General features: G+C 37.0%; 3 protein-coding genes across 4 annotated transcripts in view; 2 read left to right on the top strand and 1 right to left on the bottom strand.

The window, feature by feature from the left end:
- The window catches only part of si:ch211-105f12.2 (RIMS-binding protein 2-like), a 36,283-nt gene extending 30,911 nt beyond the window's left edge, over positions 1 to 5,372 (top strand). The window contains exons 4-7 of the mRNA XM_062060407.1: positions 376 to 532; positions 1,235 to 1,356; positions 1,439 to 1,510; positions 1,582 to 5,372. Coding sequence (XP_061916391.1) covers positions 376 to 532; positions 1,235 to 1,356; positions 1,439 to 1,510; positions 1,582 to 1,647 — 417 coding nt within the window. The 3' untranslated portion in view covers positions 1,648 to 5,372. The remainder of the gene's footprint in view (positions 1 to 375; positions 533 to 1,234; positions 1,357 to 1,438; positions 1,511 to 1,581) is intronic.
- A 4,838-nt stretch (positions 5,373 to 10,210) lies between these two features.
- Positions 10,211 to 15,002, bottom strand: ca4b (carbonic anhydrase IV b). Its single transcript, XM_062061864.1, has 8 exons — positions 14,954 to 15,002; positions 14,845 to 14,889; positions 14,588 to 14,752; positions 11,951 to 12,096; positions 11,774 to 11,866; positions 10,808 to 10,874; positions 10,462 to 10,625; positions 10,211 to 10,375 (listed from the first exon to the last, which is right to left on the bottom strand). The coding sequence occupies exons 1-8, from the start codon at positions 15,000 to 15,002 to the stop codon at positions 10,211 to 10,213; spliced, it is 894 nt and encodes a 297-aa protein (XP_061917848.1).
- Positions 15,003 to 15,410: 408 nt separating this feature from the next.
- LOC133658392 (dehydrogenase/reductase SDR family member 11-like) lies at positions 15,411 to 23,878 on the top strand. 2 transcript variants are annotated; one of them, XM_062060388.1, is made up of 8 exons: positions 15,411 to 15,703; positions 18,153 to 18,362; positions 18,425 to 18,519; positions 19,415 to 19,544; positions 21,944 to 22,036; positions 22,110 to 22,175; positions 22,372 to 22,432; positions 23,860 to 23,878. In XM_062060388.1, the coding sequence occupies exons 1-7, from the start codon at positions 15,572 to 15,574 to the stop codon at positions 22,411 to 22,413; spliced, it is 768 nt and encodes a 255-aa protein (XP_061916372.1). In that variant the 5' UTR covers positions 15,411 to 15,571; the 3' UTR covers positions 22,414 to 22,432; positions 23,860 to 23,878. The 2 variants fall into 2 exon arrangements, with proteins under 2 accessions (XP_061916372.1, XP_061916370.1); XM_062060386.1 differs by lacking the exon at positions 23,860 to 23,878 and having other exon boundaries at positions 15,412 to 15,703; positions 22,372 to 23,579.
- The last annotated feature ends 1,619 nt before the right edge of the window (positions 23,879 to 25,497 follow it).

Raw genomic sequence — 25,497 nt, 5'->3', positions numbered from 1 at the left:
ACGACAACCCTATTGTATATTGTTGCAAAAAAGTTGTGAAGTACACAAAAAAAATCACATTTTTTTAAGAAAAATATTAATACAAGATATAAGAAATACACATATAAGAAAATAGTTACATTTTCTTGAAAAAAAAAAAGAGAACGTTTGCAAGATCTTTTTGAAATGAATCATGTCAGACTGTGCAAGTGTCGCCACTGAAGTATCCCTGACAGGATCAAACAGTTTCCTGTTTTCTTTCGCTTGAATGAGCACATTTCTTCTCACTTCCTGTTTAAACTTACCGCCATTTAACTGAAGATGTCAGCAGCTGCGCCTGTTTTATCGGTCGCCAACAACAAACCGCAACAGCCGAGTGTCTTTGCACCTGTCTAGGTGTTCGGGGACAAAGACTGCGACGGCTTCTACCACGGAGAATCGGGCGGCCTCTCGGGCTACGTGCCGAGTAACATGGTGGCCGAAGTCCCAGTGGATGACGACTATCTCAAGCATCTGCTCATGCAGCAGGGCTTCATCCCTGTGGACCAAACAGGTACTACAGTCACCAAGTCGCTTCTACGTGCCACATGTGCGGTTAGCTGGTTTATGTTTTAATTAGTGTGTTTATTATACGTTTGTTTGCGTGAGATATTGTGTGTTTGTAATCTACTTCTTAGCTAGTGTGTTACTTTGTTAGTTTCTTCATAGACCATTCGCTAGCTTCTTTGTTCGTTCAGCTTGTAGTTTGTTAGCTTAGATCGGTAGGTCGTGAGTTCAAACCCCGGCCGAGTCATACCAAAGACCATAAAAATGGGACCCATTACCTCGCTGCTTGGCACTCAGCATCAAGGGTTGGAATTGGGGGTTAAGTCACCAAATATGATTCCCGAGTACGGCCACCGCTGCTGCTCACTGCTCCCCTCACCTCCCAGGGGGTGAACAAGGGGATGGGTCAAATGCAGAGGACAAATTTCACCACACCTAGTGTGCGTGTGACTATCAGTGGTACTTTAATTTTAACTTAACTTCTTAATTTGTGTCATTTCTGTTTAGTTTTTTCTATAGTTGATTTGTTTCTTACGTTGTTTTGGTTAGTTATTCATATTATTAGTTGTTTAGTTATTAGCATGTTTGTTATTTCTTTGTTATTCAAATTAGATGCTAGTAGGAATGCTATTAGTTTGTGTACTTTATTACTTTGTTTGTTCATTTCTTTGTTGATTAGTTTGTTTTTTCATTGTGTTGGTTCCTGTAGGAATGTCTTTGACTCCTGATGTGAGCGAGGTGTCCAGTGTTCCTGAAGGCACGGAAGTACGCAGAATGGTGGCCATATTTGACTACGACCCCTGGGAAAGTTCTCCTAATGTTGACAGTGAAGTGTGTGAAATAAGTACCGATACACTAAATAATATTTCATCTAAATTGTCTCTAATTTAAGATATCATGATTTCTCCAACAGAATGAACTGGGCTTTTGTTCGGGTGACATCATTTATGTTTTAGGAGACATGGATCCAGACGGATTCTACTACGTGAGCATCTTGTTATTTAAGACTTTTGCAATTTTCTTTTTTTTTTTGCTGACAAACTCGTTCTTTTTCAGGGTGACCTTAAAGGAAGACGAGGCTTGGTCCCGTCCAACTTCCTGCAGCCTTTACCGTGGGATTAAAATATTAGCTTGTTTGCTAATGAATACACATGAACAATTCTATCCTGCCAATGCTAATTAAATCTAAATTAATTAACCAGTTCTAACCTAATCCGTATGAACAACAAGACACTGAGTAAAAACAGAGCTACCTGTGCACTTTTATTGAAACAAACCACTTGTATAGAATACAAAAAATGAGTCCAAACTATAAAAAAAAAAAAAAAAAAATATCACATTTTGTAAGAATTTATTTAAAAACAACACAACAGCTTACATTGTTCAACGTTTTTATATATATTTTTATACATGTTTTGGCCTTGTACAGTTGTATTTTACTTTTTGAGCTTTGTTGCAATGTTCTATGTGAAAAAAATACCAGATGTCAGATAAATATTGAGCAAATAATTGTATTTAATCTTTTTTGTATTCTGTGTCAATATTTAAGCAATGTCTTTCCTGCTTTTGCAAATAAAGACCAACCTTTAAAAAACGCATCTTAAGCAGTGCTTATTAGATTTTTTTTTCGCTATAGAGGAAAAAAAAGAAAAAATAACAACAGCATCAATTTATATAAAATTTTCAATTGAATGAGACGGAGTCGCTCCTTGGTGTCGATCCTCTGCAGCCAACAGTCTCGTCATCCATAAAGTAGGAAACACTACACAGTGCAGCAACGTTTAGTAGTGCTTTCTACTTTATGGCCGACAATACTGAACATCCGCTTCTCGATCGTCCTGTCGTCGTAGCACAACCTATACAACATATACTGTACATCCGAAAACACTTAGCAGTTTAAAGCATTGACGATAATTTCAACAAAAGACGATTTAATCCAGCATCAAACATCGGCTTGCTTGTCAAGGTCTTACCAGCGTTTGGCCTCCTCAGAAGAAAGAAAGCAAGAAGTGAACGTGATCTTTTTATGAACTCCGTCTGAACCACGTGCTTCACACAGGAAATGCTCCAACAGTCACACACACTCACACACACGCACACGCACACACAAGCTATACAACGCACACATGACATTAAACACCTCCATCAAAGACATACACATGACTGTTAAGCAACAAAAGGCACAACAATGCAAAGCAACACGCATATCGGAAATAAAATAGATGTTTTTTAATGTTGTTAGTTTTTGTGTGTCGTGTTTGTCTCATTGCACAAGTGCACACATGAAAAATGCACACACTTGAAGGTGTGACAGATAGCGTGCGCTCATCATCCCTTTTAAGGACAAAGTGTAGCAGTGTTTCAGTCGCGCGCTAAAGCAGCTAACCGCAATGCTCATTTCATGCTTGTGGAGCCGCGTCGTTTGTCCACAAAAGTGTCTCAACATGACGAGTAAAATAGTCTCAGTTAACGTGCATTTATTATTGCTTTAATTCAGTTGTATTAATGTAACTGGACCGTTGTATATGTGTAAGAATCATATTAACACACACAGACACTGTGATTGCAAATTAGATCTCTTGCATGTATACACTCAGCAGGCACAAGACATTGAAACAACGTTGATTATACATGCATGTCCTTTAAAACTGACCTCGAAACAACGTTGCAAAATAGTTGTATTTGTATATTGCGACAATGTTGATGTCTTAATGTTGGATCCACGTGTTTGGTTAGCAAATGACTAAATTTCAATTGTCAAATCAACGTCATTGACATTGAATAAACGTTGTCAAAAAGCCTGTTGTTTCAACATTAAATTTGTGTTTTAGACTATTGGTTGGGAAATTACCAAAATTCAATGGTCAAATCAACATCAAGACCCAACATTGATTAAACGTCGTCAAAAGCATGTTGTTCCAACGTTATATTTGAATTGCTCAACGTTGTTTCAATTTCTTGTGCCTGCTGTGTAATGTATTTTTTGGAGTTTGGAACACCACCATTTGGAATTTGACCACAATTTTTAAATCTTGAAAGTCGCCCAAATTTCGAACGAGACGAGACCTCAGTTTGACGAAACTCCAGGCTCAATGCAATAATCTTTCGTTTTTTTTTTTATTGTCAATAGTAGAGGAAGAGCAAAAGAAAAACACACAAAGGAAGTGTTGTCGTTTAGGTTAACCATAGGAAGAAGAAAACGTTTCTTCAGCGCCACACAAAACAATTGTTATACCTACGCCTCTGCATACCATTTTATCCTTAACATTAAAGAAAAGAAAGAAATGTAGATCAACTTACAACAAAGAATAACTTTACTAACTTTTAGGGGTGTGGGAAAAAATCGATTCGAATTCGAATCGCGATTCTCACGTTGTGCGATTCAGAATCGATTCTCATTTTTAAAAAATAGATTTTTATTTTATATCTTTTTTTTTTTTTTGTATTACTATTTTTTTTTTTAAATCAATCAATCCAACAAAACAATACACAGCAATACCATAACAATGCAATCCATTTCCAAAACCAAACCCGACCCAGCAACACTCAGAACTGCAATAATCAGAGCAATTGAGAGGAGACACAAACACGACACAGAACAAACCAAAAGTAGTGAAACAAAAATGAATATTATCAACAACAGTATCAATATTAGTTACAATTTCAACATAGCAGTGATTAAAAATCCCTCATTGACATTATCATTAGACATTTATAAAAAAAATTATAAAAAAGAACAATAGTGTCACAGTGGCTTACACTTGCATCGCATCTCATAAGCTTGACAACACACTCTGTCCAATATTTTCACAAAGATAAAATAAGTCATATTTTTGGTTCATTTAATAGTTAAAACAAATGTACATTATTGCAATCAGTTGATAAAACATTGTCCTTTACAATTATAAAAGCTTTTTACAAAAATCTACTACTCTGCTTGCATGTCATCAGACTGGGGTAGATCCTGCTGAAATCCTATGTATTGAATGAATGTAGAATCGTTTTGAATCGGGAAAAAAAATCGTTTTTGAATCGAGAATCATGTTGAATTGAAAAAAAGTTGATTTTGAATCGAATCGTGACCCCAAGAATCGATATTGAATCGAATCGTGGGACACCCAAAGATTCACAGCCCTACTAACATTGTTTTCAGTCTGTAACAGAAAAGATTTAAAGCACATTCATTTGGCCGAATTGTAAAAAAAAAATAATAATACATAAACCCCTATTTAAATTATAATTTTTTTTTGACCAACTTGAACTATTTAATACTAAAAAAGAAAATTAAATAAACTCAATGAATAATGATTCATTCAAATTGACTCAGGAGCACAAAATAAAAGACACTTTACCCTACAAAACAAAAATTCATGCAACAATTTCTGATATATATATTTTTTTAATTCAATGACAAAGTCAGAATTATTGGCTATAACGGGTACATTTTGCAGTGCACAGCTTTTCAAAGCGGGGTTTGAAGCATAATTCTGATAAAGCATGATCTCCGGGATCAAATTAGATGCCCCCCACTCGTGTGACTATGAAGAAAGGCAGAAACACTTTTGTCATTTTAAGTTAAGGCTTTTTATTTTTATATCGCCATAGATCATTAGTTAGCTTCTTAATACCTTTATTAGAGATGTCCGATAATCTCGGCCTGCCGATATTATCGGCCGATAAATGCTTTAAAATGTAATATTGGAAATTATCGGTATCGTTTTTTTTATTATGGGTATCGGGTTGTTGTTTTTTTATTTTTATTTTTTTTTATTAAATCAACATAAAAAACACAAGATACACTTACAATTAGTGCACATTCACACAAAAGGGTTGTTTCTTTCTGTTATTAATATTCTGGTTCCTACATTATATATCAATATATATCAATACAGTCTGCAAGGGATACAGTCCGTAAGCACACATGTGTGTGCTGCTGGTCCACTAATAGTACTAACCCTTAACCGTTAATTTGACTCATTTTCATTAATTACTAGTTTCTATGTAATTGTTTTTATATTGTTTTACTTTCTTTTTTATTCAAGAAAATGTTTTTAATTTATTTATCTTATTTTATTTTATTAATTTTTTTTAAAAAGGACCTTATCTTCACCATACCTGGTTGTCCAAATTAGGCATAATAATGTGTTAATTCCACGACTGTATATATAGGTATCGGTTTATATCGGTATCGGTAATTAAGAGTTGGACAATATCGGAATATCGGATATCAGCAAAAAAGCCATTATCGGACATCCCTAACCCTTATATTAACCGAATGTTTAAATGTGACTTCAAACACTGTCTATACAATGAATGAAGATTTTATGATGGCGACAGGTTGACCCTGGCATGGATTGATTTATTTTGAAATCAATTATTTGTTATGAGAAAAATGTTTTTAAAGTGTGAATATGTCATTTGCCATTTTTTTTCATGGCTCACAAAATTCTGACAAATATCCATGTCGGTGAAAAGCAAGAAATGAAGTTGCAGTGTCGATGACATTTTATATAAATTTTGTGTTGTTGCGTTCCAATAAATCAGAGGATTGTTGTAGTAATTTTCATTAAAAAAAATGTTTAAAAGGCGACAGAGATTAAAGTAAGAATGCTGACTTTTTACAGCCTTGAGTGCAGATTTGGTGACAGGAAGTGCTCGTATCGTTATCACATTTCTGAGAACTCATTGTGGCCTTTGTGTACGTGTGTGTGAGACAAGGTGTGTGCGTTGGTGTTTGTGGTGGGGTGTGTAGGCCGCTTCCCCATCCAAACAGCGGTATGCAATATGCTTGCAGCAAGAGAAACTTTGCAAAGAGAAAAATAGATAGGTCTGTATCCTTGGTCGCCATGACAACCCAAACCTCAAATTCACACAGAGGGGAAAGAAGAAGAGGAAGTGGGGGCGGGGCCGTGTACTCTTTGTGGCTTAAAAAAAAACAACCAAAAACTTAACACTTAAACCAAATGTTACCCATGTTTGAGCAGACTGAATGTATAGCACACATGTACTAAACGTGTATACACATGCACTACAGTGTGCGTGCACACAAGATGAAACATGACTCAGCACTGTGCTTGTGTCGGCCGTCTATTCTTGCGCAACGGGATTATATCTAAAGTGATCCTGCTGATATACATAGCGACAAGGCGCCAAAAGCAAACACAGCTCATCTCATCACGCCACTAACCACAGCACACGAGGAAGGCCGCAACCCAAAGAACACCTGCACTTCTGAGACAAAAAGACATTTGCAAAAAAAATAGATAATGTAGGGTTTTAGGTAGGTGTGTGTGAAAAAATCGATTCGAATTCGAATCGCGATTCTCATGTTGTGCGATTCAGAATTGATTCTCATTTTTTTAAAAATCTATTTTTTTATTAATTTAAAAAAAAAAATTTTTTTATTTCAATTAATCAATCCAACAAAACAATACACAGCAATACCATAACAATGCAATCCAATTCCAAAACTAAACCCGACCCAGCAACACTCAGAACTGCAATAAACAGCATTTGAGACGAGACACAAACATGACACAGAACAATCCAAAAGTAGTGAAACAAAAATGAATATTGTCAACAACAGTATCAATATTAGTTACAATTTCAACATAGCAGTGATTAAAAATCCCTCATTGACATTATCATTAGACATTTATAAAAAATTGAAAAATGAACAATAGTGTCACAGTGGCTTACACTTGCATCGCATCTCATAAGCTTGACAACACACTTTGTCCAATATTTTCACAAAGATAAAATAAGTCATATTTTTGGTTCATTTAATAGTTAAAACAAATTTACATTATTGCAATCAGTTGATAAAACATTGTCCTTTACAATTATAAAAGCTTTTTACAAAAATCTACTACTCTGCTTGCATGTCAGCAGACTGGGCTAGATCCTGCTGAAATCCTATGTATTGAATGAATAGAGAATCCTTTTGAATCGGGAAAAAAATCGTTTTTGAATCGAGAATCGTGTTGAATTGGAAAAAAAAATCGATTTTGAATCGAATCGTGACCCCCAAGAATCGATATTGAATCGAATCGTGGGACACCCAAAGATTTACAGCCCTAGTTTTAGGTCTTAAATGAACTATAATATATTCTTTATTGTGTGTTGTTCCAGTTGCACTAAGTCAAAATGAGAGCTGCTTGTACTGTTATGCTTACCTTTCACATTTTATTGTAATTAAATATCAGTATGAGTCTTTGTACAACATCTGTAATAGACACATTATTTGATCATCATTATTGCCTCCGTTATATCATTGTTGTTCATGTTGAATGTATAAGTTATAACTGTAAGGCCTCAGTCCCAATGCCAGCACTTTTTGGAGTCCAAAGCCAAGCACAGTTTATAGTTACAGTGCTGCCCCTCAGTGGACATGAGGAAAACTGCAACTGTAGATTCAAACTACCATACAAGGGAGTTGATTTTGTTATTATTCATGATATCCATAAAAACATGATTAATGTATTCAACGTGTTTTTGTCCGGCGCCATTTCATTTAAATTAATAATTCAGACAGGAAGTACATGCTTTTCAGTATGGAGCACAAATAAGATAACATGGCTAAATGTTAGTTTCCGTCAATAAAAATAATTAAGCATTCCTTTTATACAATGTATACAGAACAGGACAATCAAAACTAAAATATAAATTATAAAAATGTCATATAAATGATAAAAAATTCAAGATTTCCAAGGTTTTCTCATTGTATCGCAGTTTTTTCTTGCCCTGATGTGGGATCTGAGTCAAAGATGTCGTTGTGGCTTGTGCAGCCCTTTGAGACACTTGTGATTAAGGGCTATATAAATAAAATTTGATTGATTGATTAATTGAAGATGAAACTTTAGTTACAGATTTGTCCAAAAAATGGCAACAGAGCCATCAATTATCACTCTTTTTGTTCTTTTTCTTTCCATTTTGCGGTTTGTATTAAATACAGAGCTGTGATGCCCTTGTAAAAAAAAATTTTGTTTTCTGCCTGGCAACGAGGAGGAAAAAGAAAAAAAAATGAAATATATAAAAAAGAAAACATCCCAGTGCTGTTGTTTTGCTGGTGTGTGGCCTCTCAGACACTGTAAAAAAAATTCTGTAAAAAAACGGTCATCTACTGGCAGCTACGGCTGCCAAAGGAAAACCATAAAATTAAAGTAAAACATTGTAAACCAAATAATGATCAAAAACATTATATTTACAGAAATTTTCATGAAACGTTTGGCAGAAAAATATCGTAATTTTACAGATTTTTACTAAATTATTAAGATCAACCACCTTTAATAAAGTGACGATGCAAACAGTTCTGCAGAAAAATACCTTTATTCTACAGAGTTTTTTTCAAACTATTACGATCAAACACCTTTAATGAAGTGACAATGCTGGCAGTTCCACAGAAAAATACCATTATTTTACAGATTTTTTCTGAATTGTTAAGATCAACCACCTTTAATAAAGTGATGATGCAAACAGTTCTGCAGGAAAATACCTTTATTCTACAGCATGGGTGTCGAACTCTGGCCCGCGGGCCAAACTTGGCCCGCCGTGTAATTTCACTTGGCCCTTGAGGCGATATCAAATTAACACTAAAGCTGGCCCGCCGATCCTCCCGGGAGTCTTCTAAACGCCAGCCAGCCAGCCCAACAAGTGCTGGCCCAGTCACATAACATGTGCGGCTTCTGCACGCACACACATTAGAATGCAACACATACTTCATCAACAGCGATACAGGTTACACTGAGGGTAGCCGAATAAAAAACTTTAACACTGTTAGAAATATACGCCACACTGTGAATCCACACCAAACCAGAACCCTTTGCAGCACTAACTCTTCCGGGACGCTACAAGGTGTGTGTGTGTGGGGGGGGGGGGGGTTTGGTGGTAGCGGGGGTGTATTTTGTAGCGTCCCGGAAGAGTTAGTGCTGCAAAGGATTCTGGGTATTTGTTCTGTTGTGTTTATGTTGTGTTACCGTGCGGATGTTCTCCTGAAATGTGTTTGTCATTCTTGTTTGGTGTGGATTCACAGTGTGGCGTATATTTCAGTGTTAAAGTTTTTAATACTGGCACCCTCAGTGTAACCTGTATGGCTTTTGATGAAGTATGCATTGCATTCACTCGTGTGTGCGTACAGAAGCTGCACATATCTTGTGACTGGGTCTGAACGATGTTAGAATGGATGAAAAGCGGACGTGACGATAGCTCGTAGAGTATGTTAAAAGTTAATTTGTTCAACCTTGGCCCGCGGCTTTGTTCAGTTTTAAATTTTGGACCACTCTGTATTTGAGTTTGACACCCCTGTGTTAGATTGTTAGTATGGACATAGACTTTTATATAACAAGCTACATATTTAATGAAAGATAATTACTGTAATTTTACATGAATTTGAAAGTCATTTAAGAAAACAGAAAATGCTATGTATAATTAATTTGGTATTTTTCTGTAAAAAAAATTGAAATATACATAGTTTGTCATTACTGGCATATTACTTAAAATAACAGGCGGATTGTTTATTTACAGATGTCTTCAATTTTATAAACTATTTAAAAGAAATAAAAAAATTACAGTAGACATTTAGAGTAAATTAACCATAAAAATATAAAAATAGGATTTTTTTTTTACAGTGGACCTAACTCGATGTATGGTTCCATAAGAAAGTCTGTTTGCGTTGATCCTGCAGTGTTCATGGAGTGTGCACCAGGAGTGACACGAGGAGCAGTGCGGCGCTGACCCCGGCAACATGGCTGCCAGAGCGATACACCTGCCTCCCGTTCAAAGGCTGCACTGGTCTGAAGGTGTTCACCATCGGCCTCCCGCTGAAGAACTCCAGCTGGGAGAACGCAGCCAGCTGTCGCAAAGAACGTAAACGCACAAGGTAAGAGAATGTTCCACGTGTGTGTATCCAACTAGGGGGATGTTGTGTATTGAGTGAACCTGCTGCCTGCTGAGTGGGATGGGGTTCTCGAAGAGCGTCCAGACGACCGCCTCAGCACAGAGTGGTGTGGTGAGGGAGCCGTCATAGCGAAAATACGCAGTCATGTTGGAAAGAGGGGCGATGAACATCTGCAGGGAGACGCCTTCCAGCGTGGTTTTGTTGGCTGGGCGTGGGGGAATATGAACAAGATTGCTATTGTTACTAAATAACGAGGACCAAGGCGTTTTTTTTCCTTTCTATTTGATTTATTGTGTGCAGGATGACAACGCACGGTCTTATCATGCTGACAAATTGCACTTTAGCACTGCAGAATCGCCCTGACATGTGTGAGCATATGTAACTTACATGGTCGCGTGATTCTTTTCAGGGCGTTTATTAGCGGAGCAAATTTCTTGTTTGCAGAACCTGATTCCTGAAAGGGGACAAGAGAACTGAATTTGTCATTCTCTGTAACGTTTCAAATACAACACATGGTTGCTTTGCTGGGGGCATTACCGGTTCCCAGTCGTTAGAATTATGTATCTGTCGTTAAGTTGTTATTATCCCTAAGTAGTAGTAGTAGTAGTGGTGGTGGTCCAGCGTGAGTTTTACCCGCATTGTGCTGTCAATTTGTTTGTACCTTGAGTGAGCCTAGTGTCCTGTGTCGTCCTAACATGTTGTCAAAGCTCATCTTCAACTACGTTTTCCTTGTCCTGATTGCTTGCTCAGGAAACCGACCATTTCCCAAGTGCCTCTGACCATATCTGCTTGGGTCAGGATGGCCACAACTCACATAATCGTTGTCAGTTAGCTACTGAAATATATTGGCAGTGGCATGCCACAAGGCTCTATTATAGAGCCATTTTGTTTTTGTACGAGGGGTGTCAGAAAAGATGTTAACCCCGTCCTACAAGTTTTCTCCTTGTAAGTGATCCCCCCCTGTCTCAAACCTTCTCTTCTACGCCTTTACGCACTTCTGGAAGGATTCTTTCGGAATGTTTTGCCGCTATATCGTCCACGTCTCCAAAAACAGTTCCCCTCGATGAAAAGAGGCAAAAAAAAACCCACACCGAGTCAGGTCCCGTGAGTAGGGAGGTTGGCGATGGCGATGTTCCTCTCGGCTAAAAATTGTTCCTTGTGATCAGGCACGTTCTCCTGCCACAACTCTCACCTCATCTCATGCACTGAAGTGCCGCAGGATCTCCTTGTAGACACGCGGGTGGATCTTTCGGCCCTGTGTCACATTTCTGACACACCTTGAATGTCTTCAAACGTTTACCCTTTTTGACACCATCAATGGCAGTCTATCAACACACACAACAACACAATCACCTGAAAGAAAAATCCAAGAACGGCGACCCCTGTTCGATCTCTCACGGCCTGCGAAATTGAAGTGTATTGTTCTTTGATGTGCACAACGTGCATCTGTGGGACAACAGAAGGGACGAAAGATGTTTTGAAGCTTTTTCTACTGTGTTTTGGTTACCCATGCAAATTTCAATTCAGTACCTCCATTGGAAATCGCTCTCCGTCAAGTGTGTGTTCGGAGCCCGGACCTCCATTTTTGCCCCAGTGGAAGTGGAGCTGAACTGCGTTGTAAGTTCTGACCAGATTACCGCCGTTGATTCTTATACTGGGGGGTAAATCCAACTGAACTGGAACAAAAACAAAATCTGTTGAAGAATCTTCCCTAACTTTTGCTTTTTTTCTGATTCACTGTTGTTCATAAGCGGTTTATTCTGCAGGTAATTGTCGTGTGATTATTTTACAACTATTCAGCTTTCCCAGTCAAGCTGAGTTAAATCACTCACAAGCTAAAAACCAATAAACATATAAAACACAAACAATCAGGGAGCGGTCCAGAATTCAGTAATTTTATAGGTATCGACCGAAATCTGTCAGTATTACCTAGTACAAATTCAGGGTACACATGTTTAATGGCTCTAGTTTTTCCATCGACTTCTAAATGCAGCTTAACTTATTTTAGGCATGTGCTTACGAACAACAAAGATGACTAATTATTTATTAAATATTTATTTTTACTGTAACTGTGCTGCTCATTCAGCTGTTACAAAAATTAAAATGACTAATAAAATGTTGTCCATTTAAAAGAAAGGAAAGGCAATGTGCTAAAAAAAAAAAAAAACAATTAACCTTGTTTATGTATTTTAAAAAAACAGTTGAAATAGCAGCAATGAAAACAAACACCAAAACATAAAATCTAACTTCCTCAAAAAGAAAAGCATTTTTGTGATGTTTAAAAAGCTGCACACTGGTATATTGACTATTGAATAACTTTTGGCAGTTTTAACACCCTAATAGACTCAATGTGTTGAATTCTATCTTTGATTAATTCTTAAAATGTTGGCTATTTAATAGATTGTATGTTTAAATCTTACAGTATGGTGTGTGTGTGTGTGTGTGTGTGTGTGTGTGTGTGTGTGTGTGTGTGTGTGTGTGTGTGTGTGTGTGTGTGTGTGTGTGTGTGTGTGTGTGTGTGTGTGTGTGTGTGTGTGTGTGTGTGTGTTGTACCTTTTTTTCTGCATTGCAAATTGACGCTGCTTTAAAACGTACTTGAATTGATGTAGACAGAGTTTAGCTGGCTGACTTTAGCTAAAATGATAGTTAAGGTTATTTTTCATACAACTTCGTCTCACTCCAGCTAGGTAGCAAGGTACGCTTACTGAGGTTGTGTACGCATCCTCCCTCCAAATGTCCGACATCATGTCTCCACTTTAAATGCTCACGTATCACAGATGTACTGCCATAAAAACAAGGTCTGCTTTGCAAAAATGAGCACGGTATTCATATTTCTAACAAGGATAAGAGCAAATATCCTTACGCTTTACATGTTATCACTGGCGATGTTTTTGCGAGTGACCCACTTCTGCCAGGAATTACACGGGTGATGATGTCGCGACTATTGTTGACAAATATAATTGTTGAGGACAAATTTTATTGTCGACAATGTCACTAATAGTTGCAGCCCTACCTGATCATTTTCAAATTTTCATGCTAACAAAGCAAGAAGAAGGTGCTCGAAAGTATACAGTAAGGCTCCACTTTTCAAAATGTGCTAGCTCGATGCTAATTTACATCGGATTTGCTATTTACATGCTACCGATGAGCATTAGCAATTTTACATGGCGATTTCAAAACCTCCAAGTTTGGTAATTAAAACTACATCTAAGATGCACGTCACAATCCAACACCTGGTATGTTAATAACACAATACTTACAGTACAAACACTCTCTACGACTCAACGAAAGAACATATTTACACATTCAACTTAATGGCAAAGACTACTTCCTAGCGCTGGCAACACTGCTGCCATCTAACGTCTTGGAATTGCAACTGCATATACATCCTACTATATAATACAGTACAATACTTGCAAATGAAATGCAGAATTAAAGAAGATGAGACAGCAAAATGTTTTTTTTAAAACAATTAACATTTATCAATGAATTTTTCACACACACAAAACTACCGATAATTGGTACCATGAAGTACTGCTATGCATTCAAATGTGAAAAGTACCAATTTCTACACCCACAGTATCTGCAAAACATCCTGATTTTTACATTTAGGGCTACGCTGTATATAATTAAAGCTATTATGACAATAAGGTTAAAAAATTGAGAGAATATGTTCATAACAAGAGGAAAACAGGTAATTTTACAAGACTAAAGTTGCAATTTTACAAGAAGAAAGCAAATTAACTGGCTTTAAGATGAGACACGTACTTTACAACATGCCTAATTAATGTTACGACTTTTTTGGGTTGACTTTTAAAAAAAAAATAAAAATTTAAAATATTTCTCAACTGTGACTTATATCTTCTTTTAATATAGCTTTTTACTCGGGAAGAATATTACTTACTCATGTGTTCTCATAACAGTGTGGCTTTTTAATCAATAAAAATACTTCATTCTTGAAAAAAGAATAGTTTTTACTTAATATTACCACCTAAAAATATATATTATTTTATGACTTTTTTATAATCACTTTTTTAGTCCTTTAGATTTGATTAATAATAATTATTTTATTTATTTAACTAATTAATAGTTCAGATAGCCCTAATACTCTTTTGTACCAAATGTAAGTAATTTTTCATCATGGAGCTTCATTTAAAACGGTCTTACCAGTGTGGCCGTTGTTGGAAAGGTGTCCGTGAAAAGTGTCTTGATAGCCGATGAGGTGCAGAGGAGTGAGACGTCCATCGGGTAATGTTCTCCTTGTAACAATGTTGACTGGTGACTGAGCTTTACTGATGCAGTGATGAGAAACAAGACCCCAATCATCTGGCCCTGTCGATAAAAAATAATACAAATCTCCAAAATAATTTGATTATACAAATGAGTTTAATTTCAAGCAAACAAGGGCAGTTGGTGACTTTTACCTGAGCAGGTGTGATTGCAGGAAACCTCAGACTGATAACACCAATCTGGAAAACAAATGTTAAGCATCAGTAAAGCAGCATCAACAGTTTGATTATTGAATAGTTCTACCTGCCCCTGAGACAATCTCCATGAAAGACATGAAGAAAAATAGCAGCATTGTAAATCCGCCTGCTTTTGCTGGTATGTACATTTTTATCACTGATATCTATAAGAGAGTTGGACCAGGCTCACCTAGGACCACCTGACAAGCCCGCCCACAGTCTAAACTTTGCTTTTTTTATGGCACCTCATTTCACTGGATATTTAGTAACCACAGATATGTAAAGAATGACATTCAGCAGATAAAAATATTAATAATTACAGGCCTTATTTGAATTGTACAAATGTTCATAATTCAATATAATAATGTACACATTGTGCATACTCATTTAAATGAAAATCGTGTTATTATTTAAACCCCAAGACATTTTACAATTAATTGGGTGCTTAAAAAAAAAGCTTTATTAAAAGGCCTGTCAAGAAATAACAGGTGTCGCAGAAAATGCTAAGCTTTCGCGAACGCACCATATGACGTATGCGGAAATGGGCGTGTCTGTGTAGATACGCGGGCGCCGCCTGCATTCAATTTGTTCACGACCGTAGTGACGCAGTTCTGCCCCAAATTGAACAATAAACAAATATTAGCGTTCTATATAAAAAAAAATAAGATAGGAAACGCCGAGAGTGATGGAACGCTGGAGGGGCAGAGTTGCTCTCGTCACCGGAGCCTCGGTTGGAATCGGAGCGGCCATTGCTAAAGAGTTGGTCAGTTTCGGTATGATAGTGGTGGGCTGTGCGAGGGACCTGGACAAATTAAAGGTTTGCACAAACGTCTTTTCTTAATAACTCTCAAAGTGTTATACAGAAAGATTATTGTGCATAAATGCAGTGCTTTTATTCATAGACAATATAGCAAAGTAGTACAAGAAACACGTTTGAGCGATTTTTTTGCAAATAAATCAGCTGACAGGAGTAGTCGACACTTGTCTTAAAGTGGCCAATGTCTGCAAAAAAACAATAATGGTATCAAACTAATCCAGCAAGAGAACATGTAAGACCAAGTAGTAAACCTATGATGCGTTCAGGTTACTTCCAATCAGTCAAATATTAACCTTTGAAAACAAGACAAAGCTGATCATTATTGTGTTGGATTAACTCTGATGAAGTGCTGCATTTAAACATACAGGTATTTATGAAAATAACTATTTTGGCTGTGAATGACATTTGTGGCGCCCTCTATGGGTTGTGGGCTAAATTGCTTCAGTTCAGTTTAGTTCAGTTTAATCATTTATAAAGCACATTTTAAACAACCCCAGTTGGCCCAAGTGCTGTACAGACATAAGATACCATTTTAAAAATAGTGCGAAGCAGTGTCACGTGTACATTTTAAAACAGCAGAGTGACACTAAATTGGCCCTAGTGTGTGAATGTGAGTCTGAATGTTGTCTATCTGTGTTGGCCCTGCGATGAGGTGGCGACTTGTCCAGGGTGTACCCCGCCTTCTGCCCGAATGCAGCTGAGAGGCTCCAGCACCCCCCGCGACCCCAAAAAAGGGACAAGCGCTAGAAAATGGATGGATGGATGGATGGAATAGCAATTAAACTTGAAAACGGGTGTGAAACTAATTTTCATTGAGGCCCACATTGCAGTTATTGCTGCCCTGAGAGCACCACTTGTACCGTATTTGTCTGACTATAAGTCAGTTTTTTTCATAGTTTGGCTGGGGGTGCGACTTATACTCAGGAGCGACTTATGTGTGAAATTATTAACACATTACCGTAAAATATCAAATAATATTATTTAGCTCATTCACGTAAGAGACTAGAAGTATAAGATTTCATGGGATTTAGTGATTAGGAGTGACAGATTGTTTGGTAAACGTATAGCATGTTCTATATGTTATAGTTATTTGAATGACTCTTACCATAATATGTTACGTTAACATACCAGGCACGTTCTCAGTTGGTTATTTATGCCTCATATAACGTACACTTATTCAGCCTGTTGTTCACTATTCTTTATTTATTTTAAATTGCCTTTCAAATGTCTATTCTTGGTGTTGGGTTTTATCAAATAAATTTCCCCAAAAAATGCGACTTATACTCCAGTGCGACTTATGTTTTTTTTTCTTCTTTATTGTGCATTTTCGGCAGGTGCGACTTATACTCCGGTGCGATTTATACTCCGAAAAATACGGTAATAGTATGTATAAATAAATACAATTGTATAACCATCTCATGATATTATCTCACAATTGCAGAAGGGGCAAGCAGTAGAAAATGGATGGATGAAATTGCAGATGCCTTTGTTAAATTTTTATTTTTTTTACATAGAATTTGATGGATAACTTGCTTTGAAATCATCCATCCATCTATTTTCCACCGCTTGTCCCTGTCGGGGTCAAATATATATATATTTTTATCTTGGAAACATTTTTGAAATGTACGATATTTGTTGCATTATTAGATAATATTGATTGAAATTTGAAGTTTCAAAGATATGCAATTGGATGTTCGTAGTGCGTGTCAAAATAGAAAGAATGAATACATTTAGTAAGAAAAGATAAGGTACTTTATTGACGCACATTTTTTCCAGGCTTTTGTGGGCCACATAAAATGACGTGGCGGGCCAGATCTGGCCCCCGGCCTTGAGTTTGACACCCGTGCCTTAAAAGAAGTGCAAAAAGATATCACATAAGAATACTAAAATGTAGTAAATTAATCAAATGTATAAAACAAGAAATAACGACCAAGATATCCTGCCTAACTGGATTTGATTTGGAAAATATATTATTATATTTTTAATTTTAAAAAGTAAAACAATATATGTATATAATTTTTGAAGAATAAACAGCCAGCATGTTAACTTTGTGTTATTGGTGTCAACATTTCAAATTTTTCTAACTGCATTACACCTCTTTGCTCTTTTATCCCACTTTTTTAATGTTGTTTTTTTAGTAATATTTTTAGAATGTACTGCGGGCCGTTAAAAAAAAAAAAAAGATCTTTGGGCTGCACTTAGCTCGAGCCCCAGCAATGGCCATGTTTTTCAACCAGTCATGCTAAAATTTTACACACGTGCTTGTCAGTCTCCTAAAGGCACAAACTAACCAACCTAAACGCCCTATGGTGTTTTGTAGAGCACATTGAGCTGTCTGAGAAATTTCAAGTCAATCCAATTTATGGTGTTTAATAACAGTGCCACCATGTTGTGTATTTGTCGGGGACCTATCTTCCGCTCTCTGACATCTACGTTGTTTCTCAAACAGTCCGTGGCAGCCGAGTGTCTCAGTGAAGGCCACAGTGGCGTTCTGGTACCGTTCAAGTGCGACCTGACTAGTGAAGAGGATATAGCTTCCATGTTCTCTGCTATCAAGGCCCAGCATAAGGGCGTGGACGTGTGCATCAACAACGCAGGCGTAGCTCATCCTGAACCCCTGCTGAGTGGCAGAACAAGCGGCTGGAAGAACATGTTGGACGTATGTTCAGATCAGGACACAAAGGACGGTGTAATTTTTAACTGATGATTGTGCGCCTGCAGCTGAACGTCCTCGCCTTGTCCATATGTTCACGAGAGGCTTATCAGTCCATGAAGGACAGAAATGTTGACGACGGACATATTATCAACATAAACAGGTACGAGCTTCTTTCGCTTCTGTCCGTTACAGTCAACCTCCATACCTTATGTTTCCAGGATGTTTGTATAAATCTGTGAATTTTTTTATTTTTTAAAATGAATTTTAAAAGTCTAATTGAATCAATTTCCAATCATGTTATTTCCATTAGTGTTAATTATCTGTACAGGAAAGATGGATACATGTTTATTTTTTCTGCAATTTGAATTTTTTTTTTTACAAATGTAACTTTGATTTAATTTACTTTTGAATAGTACTTAAAATAGAAATATGTATTTTTTTTAAATAATTTAAGATGTATGTCTAAAACATATGTTAAACTTGTTAAAAAGTTCCTTTCATTGAAATTATTTTAAAAAATCGATTTTAATTTTATTTATTAAGTTTAACCAGTTTTTTCCACAGGTATTAATTATCTGTACAGGCAAGACAGAAAAATTAACGTTTATTTTCCATGTAATTTAAATGTGTTTTACAAATCTAATTATATTTTAATTACCTTTTAATGGTATTTTAAATACAAATGTTTGTTTTTTAATAATTTATTCAAGATGTATTTTTTTTTAAATATTTTGAACTTTCATTTATTGAAACTATTTAATTTAATTTGAATTTACTAAGTTAAACCAGTTTTCCACAGGTGTTATTTAACTGTACATGTAAGATAGAGGAGATCCTTGCCTATTTGCAGATTTTTTTTAAAGAAAAAAAAGACCAATGGTAACTTGGTGCCATCTTCATGGAAAACCGAGTGCTGCAGCTATGAGTCCAGCAGAGGGCGCTGACTCGCATGTTAATTCACTCCATTGACGTGATGTGCTGTTGTCTACCTGCATGTTTTGTAAGCACAATACTGTTTTCATTCATTGTTGTCATGTGTTGTGTTTGTGTTGCAGCATGGCCGGTCACCGCATGGTCAGCAACTCAGATGTGCACTTCTACAGCGCCACCAAGTTTGCAGTGACGGCGCTGACGGAGGCTCTGAGGCGGGAGCTGCGAGAGGCCAACTCCCACATCCGTACCTCTGTAGGACGCAATCACCCACACGTTTTTTGTCATTAATTGTTTCTTTGTTCTTTGCAACGGGTCACATTACTGAACTCGCGTTGCTGAACACTTTTTTTGCTGTTTTAAAAAAATTAATTTTGTTCCTAATTCACTCTAAAATCTACCGGTGAGCCTCCTGCCCTGGTTCTCTTCTCTGATGTTCGAGCAATCGCATTAATATAATTTACTTGCTTAAATACTTGCATGAATGTATTGTGGAGCAAACAACTTGATGGATTATTTTCAGTCATTTTATTCATTTCTAGTAAGAAGGTCCCCCATCTAACCGTCCTTCAAGGACCTCCGATTAAAAATGGCCATTGGAAGTTTCTGTAAAGCAGAGCCACACAATGATGGCAGAAATAATATTAATTAAAACAAATTATTTAAAACGTGCACACAAGGCCATCAAAACAAACTTTATTTATATAGCACCTTTCATACAAAGGCAAGTGGCAACACAAAGTGCTTCAGGGAAGACAAAAAGAGAAGACACAGAGCATGCGAAATGTCCGGAAAAACGCGGAAATCAGCGTTTTCTTAACATTAATTTTCACGTCAAAATATAAATTCTGAGTTTTTAAATCTAATTAAACGCTCACCTCAGCCACAGGTACTCGCGGTTCCTTTTGCCTAAACGCCGCAATGAATTGCCAGACAGGAAGATGATCAGGAGTGCCAAAACAAACTCGCTAGTTAACATAGTTAGTCGCCTCTCCACTCACATGTTGACGACTTTCTACTTTGCTGCTAATCATATTTAGATGATTACAATCCGAACACAGTTAGTTCCGAACCAATTCTAGTTCTAAAGTATTTATTAGTAGCCAGCGAGAAGGTATATTTTTATGTGACGGATATAAACAGAGGTCACAACACCGGAAGTAAATAGTAAATGGGTTATACTTGTATAGCGCTTTTCTACCTTCAAGGTACTCAAAGCGCTTTGACACTATTTCCACATTCACCCATTCACACACACATTCACACACTGATTGCGGGAGCTGCCATGCAAGGCCCTAACCACGACCCATCAGGAGCAAGGGTAAGGTTTCTTGCTCAAGGACACAACGGAATCGAACCAGGAAACCCACAAGTTTCTGGCACGGCAGCTCTGCCAACTGAGCCACCCTGAGCCCTATCAAGCATATTACCCGATAGGGCGTGGCAACAGGATACAGTTGCCAAATGGGAAAGGTTTTCAGAGTTCTTTGCGTGCTTGTTATATAATTTTACATGACATTTTCAGAGGTAATAATGTTAGTTATTATAATAATGCTAATGTACTAAAAAACCCTCAAAAATATGTAGTACCTTACATAGCACATGTAAGTGTCAAAAAGACAGCCAAAAGAGGTTGATAGATGAGAATAAATCTAAAGGTAAATTATAGTGTACAAATGCACTCAATTGCAGGAAATGTAGTCTTGATTCTCAAAGTTTTCTTTCGGTGCTTGCGTGGCAGCACTTCATGCCGATATAAATTTTCCTTATTTTTTTTCATTAGTTTACCTATTTTTTTTCTCAATGTGTGCTCACATGCCTGAAACCCACACATACAAACACGCACACACAGCACTATTGACAATAACACGTGGCATGGCACCTGGAGAATACCTCAAATTAACGGAATCTAAAAAATAGTGTGAAACATGTTATAGAATATATGTAAAAAATAAAATATAAATAATTAATTAATACATGTTTAAAAAACATTTAGAGAATAATAGTATAACTAAAATAGAAGATAACACAATCAAAATTAGAAGCATAAGAACAGTTTAACATAATTGGTTAAAAGCCTTATTAAAAAAGTGGGTCTTTTACTTTAAAAAAAATATATATCAGCAGTCCTGAGGCTCTGTGGCAGGCTGTTACACAGGTGGGGGCCATAGTGGCTAAATATCGCCTCACCATGAGTCTTTGATCTGGTATTTAGTAAAGATAAAAGTTTGGTGCCGGAGGACCTCAGGATCCATGAGGGTTGATACGGTTCAAGTAGGTCACATAGATGAGAAGGCGCAAAAACTAATAATATAACTTTAAAATAGACATCCTGAAGTGGATGGGGAGGCAATGCAGCGACTTTAAAACTGGTGTAATGTGCGCTTGCCCCCTGGCTCTCGTCAGCTGAATTTTGTAAAAATTGTGGAGTTCCAATATTATTTTTGGGAACACCGGAGAGCAGAGCATTACAATAGTCTTAAGGACAGGAAATAAAAGTGTGCATTAGCACCTCTGTGTTGGCCTAAGAGAGAAACAGGCGGACTCTGACTGTGCTCTTAATATCAACTTGTCTTGTTTGCAAATGGGAAGAATTAAAAATGTTGTCGAGTCAGCATCACCCAATGAATATAAGGCTTTCTTTGGCTTTGCAGTGCATTTCCCCTGGCCTGGTGGAGACTGAATTTGCTCTTCGTCTCTACAGTGGCGACGCTGAAAAAGCTGACAAAACTTTCAGCCAATACAAGGTACCGTTATTGTTATAGCAATTATTATTAGCAAGCAAGAGAGAGTTTGACACAGTCCTCCCTGCTCTTTCAGCCGCTGGACGCTAAAGATGTTGCTGATGCTGTCACCTACGTCCTCAGTGCCCCTCCACACGTGCAGGTGTGCATGTGTGCCTCAGTACGTGTGTGTGTGTGTGTGTGTGTGTGTGTGTGTGTGTGTGTGTGTGTGTGTGTGTGTGTGTGTGTGTGTGTGTGTGTGTTCGTTGTACATGTGTGTGTTCAACCTTTGCTCCTCCACGGTAGAAATATCAGCCATTGAAGCAGATAACACTCACATATCTTTTCTTTTTTGCTAGGTTGGTGATGTTCAGATGAGACCCGTGGAGCAATCCTTGTAGAAGCAGTTCTGAAACTAATGTAACTAACGCTCTTATTGTGCATCTTTTGGAAATGATGATTACAGTCTGAAGTTTTAAAAAAAAAAAGTGCACTTTGTCATTACTAATCACCTATAACACATTTGCAACAGCATAAGAAATACAATTATACAAAAAGGATAAACAATTAAAAACAAAGTGATTGTCAGCATACAACGATGCCTTCAATGTCTACTTTATTTCAAGTCGCCTGGACCACTGCAATGCACTTTATGCTGGCATTTGCCATAAAGCTCTCCCCCGGTTGCAGTTAGTCCAGAACGCGGCAGCACGACTTTTAACATGGGCCAGGAAACGCGAGCATCATTTTTGAGACTTTGCACTGGCTCCCTGTTCATTTTAGAATTGATTTTAAAATGTTGCTGTTTGGTTTTAAAGCTTTGCATGGACTGGCACCTCATTATATCTCGGATCTCATCCAAATTTACACTCCTGCGCGCGCTCTGAGATCCGAGAGCCAGCTCCAGCTGGTGGTGCCCAAGACGAGACGTAAAACCAGGGGAGACAGGGCCTTCTCTAAGCTCTGGAACACTCTGGCCCTCCATGTTTGAACTGCTCCCACAGTGGAGTGTTTTAAGTCTCGTCTTAAGACCCACTTTTATTCTCTGGCTTTTAACACTACGTGAGTTGTGTGGTCCTCTGTGTTTTTAAAATGTTTTTTCTATTTATTGTTTTAATTGGTTTTACCCTTTAAAATCGTTTTTAATCATATCTATTTTTATATTGTTTTTATATTTATTTATTTTGTTTTTATTCAGTCATTGGTGGAGCTAAGGATAGTATTTGAATCTTGTTTTTAATATTTTTGTGCAGCACTCTCGAAACATTTTGTTGTTTAAATGTGCTATATAAATAAAGTGGATTGGATAGTTATTGTTCCCTCTGTGAGGTTTCAATCAGTTTTAATAAGAACTCTATCAATCTTTGATTTAGATAAAGCACTTCCCTCAGCTGATGCTGTACAGGAAATGTCACATTGCATATCTTTATTAATTATGACTTTACGAGGCCTCATTGTTGACAAGATTGTCTTTCGCTAGACTTTGTCTTGTTTGTACTGATAAGGGAACTGCAGCTTTTTGTTTGATAAGTTCCTAGACTTTAATTGGTCAATGACCATAAAGGGATCTCCTAATAGTAGAAGTTTTATGCTTTATTTTTGTTGTCAGTATTGTAAGCCTTTTTCGACATCTAAATCCCAAATGTACCGATGTGTGTTTGTGGTACAGTAAGTATACTCTTTACAGGTGTTCATGTATTTAGCTGCAGAGATTGCAGTCATTTATTTAAATGTCTGTTTTGAAAGGAGGCCTTTATTTGAACAGATTATTTACTGTTATTGTATACAATTTAAAAAGTATGCGTGTATCTCGTACTCATGCTTACTATACACTTGATGTTTTTTAGTTTACTCTCAAAGTGGGATTTTTCCCACTTTCCTGTAGCAGTCTGGAATGCTCCATCAGTCCTCCAATCAGGTATGAGCTACACTCTAATGACCATGCCAACGTATTCAGGTTACATTTCATGGATAAATGTTTGCTTTTTCAATCTGGTTCTTGTAGGTTCAAGTGGGCAACAAACTGAGATGCGATATCTATAGGCGCAAAGGTTGAAAAAGGTATTTAGTGTGGATTGATCCCCAATTTTTAAAAATATATATAGGTTTTGGTTAGTTTTACAAATTAATTTTTTTAAATGCTGAAAGTTTTTTCCTCAAAATTGTTTCCACCTTTTGAATGATATTGATATAAAACATATGTATTTCTTAATATGGATGCCAAATGAAGTCAGTTAACTATGAACTATAGGCCAGATTATTGTATTAATACATATCAAAGTTCTAGTTTCACCACGCTCCACTGTAATGACCCTAAATGTCCACTAGATGTCACTGACTGCTAACCTCTCTGCTCATCGTTAATGTGGCTGTTTAAAAAGACTTAGACAAATTTTAATGATCCATAAGGGAAATTGTTCTACAAAATTGCTCAGTTACAAAGGATGGAAAGTATAATGCACACAAGGGCACAAAAAGAGGGCGAAAACAAAAGGTATAAAGTAGACTAAAAATGTACCATAGGAACAATATAAAATATAACATATGTAATATTTACATATTATATATAAAGTATATAATCTATACTGATATATTATTATATAATATATACAAAATATAACAAATCATGCTCAAAGTTACATTTTTAAAACCAAAAACAATATTAAAAGAACACTACCTACACAGCATATGTTTTTTGTTTAAGTGTCTATTTTTCACAACTACTAATTACAAAAAGTTGTTTCCTCAAAATTGTCTCCACCTTTTGCATGATATTGATTAAAAAATGCATTTTTATACATGGATCCCAAAGGAAATCAGTCAAATATTATCTTCAGTATAGGCCAGATAATTGTGTTTAATACATATCAGTACAGGGCAGCACGGTGGAACCGGGGTTAGTGCGTGTGCCTCACAATACAAAGGTCCTGAGTTCAATCCCGGGCTCAGGATCTTTCTGTGTGGAGTTTGCATGTTCTCCCCGTGACTGCGTGGGTTCCCTCCGGGTACTCCGGCTTCCTCCCACCTCCAAAAACATGCACAGGTTGATTGGCAACACTAAATTGGCCCTAGAGTGTGAATGTGAGTGTGAATGTTGTCTGTCTATCTGTGTTGGCCCTGTGATGAGGTGGCGACTTGTCCAGGGTGTACCCCGCCTTCCGCCCGAATGCAGCTGAGATAGGCTCCAGCACCCCCCGCGACCCCGAAAGGGACAAGCGGTAGAAAATAGATGGATGGATGGGCATATCAGTACAGTATGAACCGGCATATCTAGGATTTAAAAAATGCCCTACCAGTTCCTCCATGCTCCTCTGTAATGACCCTAAATGTCCACTAGGTGTCAATGAAGCTAACCTTTCTGTTTGCTACTTGCTCTCAGTTACATTTTTCAAACTAAAAATGATAACAAGAACACCACTGGCTATCTTATGTAACCATTGGTGGTTTAACAGAACATACATATGTTTTCACAATTACTAATTACA

Source organism: Entelurus aequoreus, linkage group LG10 (assembly GCF_033978785.1).
Source record: "Entelurus aequoreus isolate RoL-2023_Sb linkage group LG10, RoL_Eaeq_v1.1, whole genome shotgun sequence".
NCBI classification, from domain to species: Eukaryota; Metazoa; Chordata; class Actinopteri; order Syngnathiformes; family Syngnathidae; genus Entelurus; species Entelurus aequoreus.
The sequence above is the reverse complement of the archived record's forward strand: the minus strand, read 5'-3'. Positions and strand labels throughout refer to the sequence as shown.

Bases quoted from the DNA above. Each gene is read 5' to 3' on its own strand.
- ca4b (XM_062061864.1), bottom strand. From the start codon at position 15,002: ATGCTGCTATTTTTCTTCATGTCTTTCATGGAGATTGTCTCAGGGGCA. The intron at 14,890-14,953 runs GTAGAACTATTC...TTTGTTTTCCAG, and splicing joins GGAGATTGTCTCAGGGGCAG to ATTGGTGTTATCAGTCTGAG. The intron at 14,753-14,844 runs GTAAAAGTCACC...TTTTATCGACAG, and splicing joins CTGCAATCACACCTGCTCAG to GGCCAGATGATTGGGGTCTT.
- LOC133658392 (XM_062060388.1), top strand. From the start codon at position 15,572: ATGGAACGCTGGAGGGGCAGAGTTGCTCTCGTCACCGGAGCCTCGGTT. The intron at 15,704-18,152 runs GTTTGCACAAAC...TTTCTCAAACAG, and splicing joins GGGACCTGGACAAATTAAAG to TCCGTGGCAGCCGAGTGTCT. The intron at 18,520-19,414 runs GTACGAGCTTCT...TTTGTGTTGCAG, and splicing joins CATATTATCAACATAAACAG to CATGGCCGGTCACCGCATGG.